The 8,959-nt window shown below is 48.5% G+C and overlaps 1 protein-coding gene across 1 annotated transcript; it reads left to right on the top strand.

Moving 5' to 3' along the window:
- Nucleotides 1-670: 670 nt before the first annotated feature.
- On the top strand, nucleotides 671-4,739 carry LOC106805678. Its single transcript, XM_014807367.1, has 2 exons — nucleotides 671-1,714; nucleotides 4,704-4,739. Exons 1-2 carry the CDS (start codon nucleotides 1,421-1,423, stop codon nucleotides 4,737-4,739), a joined length of 330 nt encoding a protein of 109 aa, XP_014662853.1. The 5' UTR covers nucleotides 671-1,420.
- The last annotated feature ends 4,220 nt before the right edge of the window (nucleotides 4,740-8,959 follow it).

Here is an 8,959-nt window from a genome sequence, read left to right as displayed (position 1 = left end):
CAGCGAAGAGAGAGCACGAGAGAGAAGAGAGAGAGAGAAGAGAGCAGATGAGAGAGAGAGACTGGGGCCAGAAGAGAGAAGAGAGGAGAAGACGAGAGAGAGAGCAGAGAGGAGAGACGATGAGCATATGAGAGAGGAGCGACGTTCGCTGTCATCAGAAAGCTCTCTGCTGCCTGCATGACATCGTTCCGCACGGCATGCTCGACGATCGCTGAACCATGAAATACAGTGACGCACTGCACGCCACGCAACTCACGCAGATTAAACATACGCACGCACAATCCGACACGAATGCAAGTCTCGTTTATGGCAGCACCACGAGAGGGTCGGTGATTCTCTACGTATATGAAATGTGTGTTGCTGTGTGTGGGTGTCGTGGTGGTCGTGGTGTGTGTGTGGTTGGTGGTGTGTGTGGTGTGTGTGTGTGTGTGTGTGTGTGTGCACTTGTGTGGGTGTGTGTGTGTGTGTGATGTGTGTGTGTGGTGATGTGTGTGCGTTTCTCGCTGGCTGCTGGTTTCTCACGCAGGTGCTGGTGCCAGCAGCCTGAGCTCATGTAGTAGCGATTTCCGCACCATGTGTGCGCGGCCCGCCCGCTAGTCGTTCTAGGTTAATCCTCTCTAGGTGAACGTTCACTGTCGGCAAAGTTGCAATCACATGACCACTTTCGTTTCTACAGCTCGGCACATATCTCTGCGCGAACGCTCCTACGCTCGTCTGCCTGCCCCAAGGCCATTTACCCGACCAAGACACAGCGAAAGAGAGAGAACAGTAGGCGTGCGGGCATCGGTAGCTGTACCTGTCTTGTGTGTCTGTCTTGTGTGTCGCAGCGGCAACCGCACACACCTGTCTCCCTGTGTCTCTCTCGCGCCGCTTTTGTGTGCGAGCGAACGACGACACATCTTGCGGGAAGGAGTACGTTTATGGAATACATGACAGACGACGTGCGCAGCCCGCGGTAGCGACGAGACGCGCTCGTGTATATAGTACCCGCGTCGTCCGCTTGGCGTCGTCCGTGTCGGTTTGTCGACAGGTTGTTGTCGTCGACGGCGACAGCCTCGTGAAGCTCGTTAAAGCGTCGACGACAAGCTGAGTGTGTCGTGCGTGCGCTGGTGTGTCGCCATCGTCAGCGAGCCTTTTTTAGTGTCGCGTGCGTTGTCACCATCGCATAGTAGCAGCTCTTTCTAGGGTCGCGAACGTTGTCATCACCAGGGACTAGCATCCCTGTCAAGTGTCGCGTTCGCTGTCACCATCAGGGACTAGCATCCCTGCCAAGTGTCGCGTTTCCTGTCACCATCGCGGACACTAGCATCCCTGCCAAGTGTCGCGTTTCCTGTCACCATCGCGGACACTAGCATCCCTGCCCAGTGTCGCGTGCGTTATCGGGGAGAAGTAGCAGCCGCCTGTGATCCCGCGTGACAGCATGTGGTTCGCAGTCTCTTGTATGCCGAAGCTCTCCTCGGAGAGACTCGGCGGCGGCGGCGGCGGTGCGAGCAGCTACGACCCGTACGGCGACGCCGTCAGTCTGTACACGTACGGTCAAGAGCCCGAGCTGGCGCACTACCGCAGCCGCAGCGGCCATCCGTACAACCATCACAGCGGCGGCAACAACACGAACATGAACAACCCTCAGTCAAAATCCCGGCCTAGTGAGTACATCCCCTACGGACTCTCACCGAAGTCGTCCGTGATCTCTCCGATGTCGATGTCGCCCACGGTAAGTGTGTGTGCGTGTGTGTAGGCGGTGCGCGTGCGTGCGTGTGCGTGTGCGTGTTTGTGTGCGTGTGTGCGGGTGCGTGTGCGTGTGTGCGTGCGTGCGTGTGCGTGTGTGCGTGAGTGTGTGCGTGCGTGCGTGCGATGGTGGTGAGCAGACGCGAATGTGTTTGCATCTAAGGTGGTGAATATCTTACCACTTTTAACTGTAGCAGTGATATAGCTGCTATGTTAGGCGTAAAGCGGTGAAATTCTCAGTTATATGTAAGTATTCGCGGGAGTTCCATTGTCTTCATCGTCCCAGTTATCAGTTATCGTCCACATAGCAGCTATGTACGAAGCAGTGATATCGCTAATATATTTGGCGAAATGGCGAAATATTCTTCGTTACGTATCTAGAAGTGTGGCAGGGGCTCCAATCTTCACTTATCTTCCACATTCAAGCCATGAATGTGGCAGAGTTATCGCTGCTGTGTTATATGTAAAACGGTGAAAACGTCCTCACCTCTGCTTGAGGCATGCGGCTCTCTTTCTTGGGTCTTTTTCTTCTTCTTCTTCTTCTTCTTCTTCTTCTTCTCGGGTCACTATACACTACACTCGACCTAGCAACTGCAGCACACGGGACCTGGCACGGCGGTTGAAAACCTCCAGGTCGACAGGGCTCTGGTAATAGGGAGCATTCTTGGGTGTACATGTGGTAGTAACCTCGCTACTATGTTCAGCGTAATGGCAGTAGCTTTGCGCGGGGTGAGAGGGTTGAAGCACTTTTTCTCGCAGATATGTACGTGCGCAGCGGCCACCGCGTACGCAAATTATCGATTAATTTATCTACAGAAAAACAATCACGACTACCCTTACTACGCACGATAATACAAATGTTCCTATAGACATATCGGGTAGAAACATCTGTGTTATGTGCCGGCAATGACATACGTGTATATCTGTGTAGATTGTGACGAATGATGTTGTGGGGAGGGCTGAAAGAGCATAAAACCAGCGCGGCTCTATTCTGCGTAGTGAATTCATCACTTCGCACGCTGTAAAATCGTAAAGCGATGCCTATCCCGTGCGATTTCTCCACTGTCTGCGCTCACAGAAACGTTGTTTCACTGTTATACTGCTTCCCCTGTGTGCGGACGTGTGTTTCTTGTGAAGAGTAGGGCCTATAGCGTGGGTTGCTAGGAATTAAGTCGGCGATTCATACCGTGGCGTTGTCGCGATGTAGATCTTTTCGCGATTGATATGTAAAAACTAGTTATTGAATTAGAAATCCGCCGCAGTCGCGTCTGCATATAGCTCGGTGCTGAATCACATCTAATTAGAGCTGCAAATGCAGAACGCGAGACGCCAGCAAGCTACGCCGGTAGTTCCGCGCCGCGCAGGTTTTTAAATGCACGCTAAATTGAAACGTTCCCCCTCCCGTTTCTGCTATTCACGACTGACTCATGCGAACGTATTTGCATCAGAAAGCCCACGGAGAGCGTATAGACGGAGGTGCTCGGCTGCAGAGTAGTGTAGTATGCGGTCGTTGAAGGCCGTGGGTTGCTAGCTAGCAGAGCAGGTAACTTGTTTTCGATGGGCAACCAGGTGCAATAGCAACGGCACACGACTCATCTAGTCCCCACCCCGCGTACGTAGACAACGCGTCTGCGTACAGTTCGAGTACAGTCACCTCTGTAGAACGGTCACCGGACTATAAAGGACACATTTTGACAGTTCCTCTGTGTGGTCGCTATGCAATGGAACCACCTCTATAGAACGAACACATGTGCTTAAAGGCCACTATTGGCGTTTCCCTTGAGGGACTCTTACATGCAGATTTGACTGAACTTAAACCATATGCAGTCACTTAATAACTCATTTAATTATTCCATACCCACACTACCCACAGTTTAAGAATGATGCCTATCTTCTCGATGTAAACAACCTCAAGTGATAATAATTGATACGGCGGGACTCCGAGAAAAATAAAGAATTTAGACATCGCCCGAGTATCTAATTGGCTTTGTAGGACGGGCTTTCATCGGTACGACAACCTAATAGATATATAAAGCCCTATATGTGGCTCGTATCGCTGGTATATAGGTGGCCTGCCTCAATAGGCTTTACCCGTGTGGCTCTAACTCGTTCTCAAATTTTTCAGCGTAGCTTTTGAGCATTACCTACTCTTTTCAAGTTGCCTGTACTTTATGCCTTTTTGTATCTATAGCTGTTCTCTACTTGGCTTTGTCCATTTGTACATCTTTACATCTTTTCTTTTGGCACTCGCGTCTTTGTGCTGTGAAGATGGGCCGTTTGTCGAGCCCCGTCATCGTTTTCAGCTTTTTGGGAATAATCCGTATATGAAGGCAATTCTTTGGATATTCCGTTCTCGTTTTGTGTTAGGAGAATGTGACGGTTAGTGGTGGTGTTAACGTTCATGCCTGTACGCGTCTGTATCTGTATTTACAACTGTATCTGCATCTGTATGCGCATGCGTCTGTATGTCGTCATCGACTGCGGCATGAACGTCATCATTGCCCTTCCGGTTCATGTTCCGGGTCATTATACCTACCACTTGGCAGTTGTTGAGCGTGCCGTGATAAATTCTACGATTATAATAATTACTATTATCGATGTATATAAAATAGAATAATGTTCACTTAAAAGAACTCTCGAATCGGGCAGTTGAAGAAAGGCTGACGCACGCCCGATCTGCACCACAGACGAAAGGGTTTGAAATTTGAATGTCTCGGTCAACCGATGTTGGCTCGAAGGAATGCGCTAGCGTACCACCCTCTCGATTTGCGAACACGTCAGAATGAGACAGTGCGCACCACGGCCGTACGTGTTCATTATTTTATTTTGGGCGTCGGCGACGGATGGCTGTTGCCTGCAGGGCATCGCATGGACTTAAAACTGAAATATACGGGCCGAGAATCAGGCTCGAAACCCGTCCGAGCGGAAAGATGTGCATAAACACGTCTGTCCTCCATATTCAATGTTTCAATTAGCAGGTATGTAATCTGATGTCTCGACGTTCTCAATGACGTTCTCCCAACCCCCTCGTTCTACGGCGAATTCTTCGGCACGAGTTGTTTTTTGCCATTACCTATTTTATCTACCTGTGCATCTGTATGCAGCTAGTCTGATAGGACTGCACCGAATTCCTAGCCTGCTCAGTGCTAACTCTCTCGCTTTCACTGTCTCTCACTTTCATTCGCAGACAGTGCATGCGGTCAGTGTCGGACTGAAATTCTCAAATTCGTATGGCCGCAAATGTGCATAAAATGGGAAATCTGGCTGTCCACATACATCGTCCGGATGCTGGAAAATCTACGTGGAAAAATTATGCTTCTATTTTCGCCCACTGTAAACTATAAGCTTTGTAACCCGGTGGAACCACACCCCGTAGTGCCTGTCCGAGCTGCCCCCGATTCAATCATGTACTAGCAGCTTTGACTACGTGTTAGCGAACACAAACACTGCCGACGCAACGAGGGAAATGCAATGTGCAAATACGTCAATAGGATTCGAGAGCCAAACATGTCTGCTCGTATGCATCACGAGGGAGTATGGGAACGACGAAGGACAGTCGGCGGGGGAATGCGGGGAATTACGGCTTGTCGTTGTTGTTTGCATGCGAAAGGTTGTCGCGCACTAGATGTGTACTCGGAATGAGTTTTGTATAATTAACACCGTTCTGTCAATCCGAATTATATCACTCGCCAATTTCTCGATAGAAATCTTGCTGGTTGATTAAATTGATATCGCTGTTCGAATATAAGTTGAGCAAACCTTTCGGTTGGATTTCGCTGAAGATTACAGTCGCTTTATTTAGTGCGTAAACGCGTTCGAAATTCTTTGCGTACGTTTAACTGTGCTCAATCGCTTAACAACTGCCTAACGCCCTTTCTCTCGTACGCGCACATGAAGGTTATTCAAATCATAAAAATGTGGGCGAATTTAAACCGTGTTATATATATTATATATATCAGTGCCTGGAATACACTCCACTGTTCGCGCAGGAAGGGTGCTGGTGGTTGAAGCTCCCCCTGTCGCCCGATGTGGATACTATACTCTATATGATCGATGGAGACGTTTCAGGAAGACGGGGTCCCTGTCTTGTCGTGAAAACCTATCCCACTACGCATGCACACCACAGGAAATGCACAGCGACCATATTAGTCTGGATTGTGAATTTCCGCTCGAGTGACGTTATACATTCGGAAACCACTCGAACATACACACACCTATAGCTTTTGATTAACAAAAACTGGTAGTTTTGCTGGTTATTACTGTATTTCACGGCAATGGAGGCGGAAGTGGGGTGAAGAGGAACGAGAGTTGGGCATTGATGTCCATGACAGAGAGTCGTGCATAGATGGCATTGTCACGAACATTCAAACTCAAATAATTTGAAAAGAGTTCATTTATTTTCCTGATAATTGTATGTGTTTAACCGTACAGGAACCATTACTCGCCTTGGTTGTCTATGTGTCAGTCGAAATTAAATCGATCGTCAAATTCTTTATTTACTTCCTATAGAACGTCGCATCGGCATTTGAAACTACGTATTTGCAAAAAAAGTAGATTTTTTACACCAGAGCCAACTACATTTTTCTTTTTTTCTGATCTTTTTAATTACTCACCCTCACTAAGGTCGGTGGCTGCCGTCTGGTAATCTCATCGTTTTTCAGTCCTGCGTATAATAAGCTTGTAATGAGTCATTAAAGCTCCATTCCGCGGCGCGCCGGCTCAAGGAGAATCAAGGAGCATCTCGCTCTTCATTCACGCCCCTTCACGAAGATTAGCCAGGTTCTTTGTCAAAACATAATCATCGATTTCATCGGTTGTTTATGAAGCAAACACGGTCAGGTCTATGTTAGCATGGTACCTTTATAAAACGGACACCCGTCTTCGAGGACGTATTGGCGTTTTCATCAGATCGAAGTTATACAATGAACCCACTTTTATATAGCGAACACCTGTCTATAAACGAACACACGTCTCGAATTGGCACATTTCGTGTTTCCTTCGAGTGACAGCTATGCAGCGCAGCCACCTCTATAGAACGGACAGCTCTCTACGATAGACACTTTCGGCGTTTGTCTCGAGTGACCCTTATATGCAGGTTCGACTGCATAACGTGAAACGTAATTATATTGTTTCAATTATAGAGCAATTACGCGAAATGGATACATGCGAATTAAGTGATTGAGTTCTAACACGCAATTTAGACGTCATCATGCCATCACGCGAACAGTTTGTCTGTTATTATTCAATGCTTGCGTTTCCCTTTAAACGCTATGCTGAACCGACTGCAAAAAGTCAAATGACCTCAGTACAATATGCGACAGTGTATTCGCATCCGAATCAGTATCGGTTTTTGCTGGATACAAAGTGCCATAATTAGAAATAGCAGTGTAGTCGTTGTCAATTCAGCGGTGAAGGTTTCTGAAGCTATACTGCTGGACCCATAATAAAAAAACGTGTGTTATTGTCCCAGTCATTATTCGTAATTTTATATTCACCTTTATTTATATGGCATTTTATCTTTAGTCGGTGCAAAATACAGACAATACTGTGCATATATATCACTGACGGGAAACGCCTAAAGTGTCCTTTATAGAAAGGTGTCAGTTCTATAGAAGTTGTTTAACTTGTATAACTGCCACTCAGTGGAAACGCCAAGATTGTTCATTATAGACAGGTGTCCGCCTTATTAATGTGACCGCTAACGCAGGTTTGATCGTATATCGCAGGTGCGATTAGAGAAAAGCTTTAAGAATGTAGTTTCAACCAGTATAGGCGTTCCTGCGTTAACGAGGAAACTTCTCCTGCTCTCCATACAAGGTTACCATTCTGCGTTGATTCAGAGCTATACGCGTTTAAGTGTCGCAGACATCACGACATATTTCTAATTCGATAAGAACGGAGTGTGTAGTGTCGCCATGCAAATTACGGAAATTGTCCGCGCGTGAATCCCAGATGGCGTGCCATTTATATTTCATACGTCTGCTGCTGCGGCGTGTGACACGAGCGGCCTCTGGTGGCCAGAAGCGGCCAATGCCCGCGGCTAGCTTCAATGAAAGCAAATCGAGAGCAAAGTATTGCGATGCACGATTACGAGAACTGAATTCCAGAACCCGTGACGGGACTGTCTCTCTGTTCTCGCGGTGACTTGCCCCGATTACTAATTCCCAGCGGAGCCGGCCCTAGTTACAGCAAGCGGGAATCGCGCCCAATCACTGCACGCGCGCGGCCCTTCTTGTCGTAAACAATAATGCAGCTGCTCGATTTAATTTAACAGTTCATTTTACGCAATTTCAGTATTTGGAATGTAGAACGAATCATTTTTATTTTGCGCGAATTACAGTCGAGCGGATGATATATTATTACGCGCACGTGAACACATCCGAATTAGTGCACCTCCTCGCTTTCATCTATAAATTATACGATGCGGGAATCATTGTGGGCATCTTGCGTGAAGAGACGATAATAACGCTTGTCTGGTGAACAACAAAATGCGCGGTCCCTGGAGCGCTACTGCGAGTCCGGCTGTTCTGCGGCTGTTCTGCTCGCTCTGCCCTTTTCTTCTTCATCGTCTGGATCAGGAATTTATCAAATCAGGCGGTGCCAGTGTTGCGCACGGTCTATACTGGCTCTGGCCTTATGCCGGCACTGCTTATCCAACATGCACTGTAATTGTCTTGTAATCTGATTGCCGTGTAACATGTGAGTGAGACAATGCGGGTATTCGTGCCGGCCGTGAATGCTGCTGCCACGACCTCATACCTCCCGTGAACACGCCCGGCTAGAGCGGTCATATAGCTTGTCTCCCTCCCCCCTCGCCGCCGAGTTCCCGCCTCCCTATCGGCTCCCCTCATTGCGCCATTGTCAAGCGTGACATGGAGTGTTTGCCTCTGAACCAGTTCCGCGCGTGAAGGCGAGAGAGTGCGCGCTAGCTGCTGCTGCTGCTGCTGATGCTGCTGATGCTAATACAGATCTAGAAGCTTGCTCGGAGATTTCCGCTGCAACAGGCGTGTTGTATGGCGATGGCTTGCGCTAGCGTAGTCTCAGCATCGAGTGAGAGATAGATCGCGGGTGCCTAGCTCAGCTCGGCAGCAGTGCAAGCGAGCGAGAGATAGAGATACGGGGCTTGCCCAGCCGGCAGCACGGATAGAGTTTCCCAGCGTCTTCCTCGCCGTGGCGGCCAGATGCGATACTGAGAGACGAATCCGGGCAATCTGTTAGCCAGCCAGCAGTG

Source organism: Priapulus caudatus, unplaced genomic scaffold (assembly GCF_000485595.1).
Source record: "Priapulus caudatus unplaced genomic scaffold, Priapulus_caudatus-5.0.1 Scaffold123, whole genome shotgun sequence".
Lineage (NCBI taxonomy): Eukaryota > Metazoa > Priapulida > Priapulimorpha > Priapulimorphida > Priapulidae > Priapulus > Priapulus caudatus.
The sequence above is the reverse complement of the archived record's forward strand: the minus strand, read 5'-3'. Positions and strand labels throughout refer to the sequence as shown.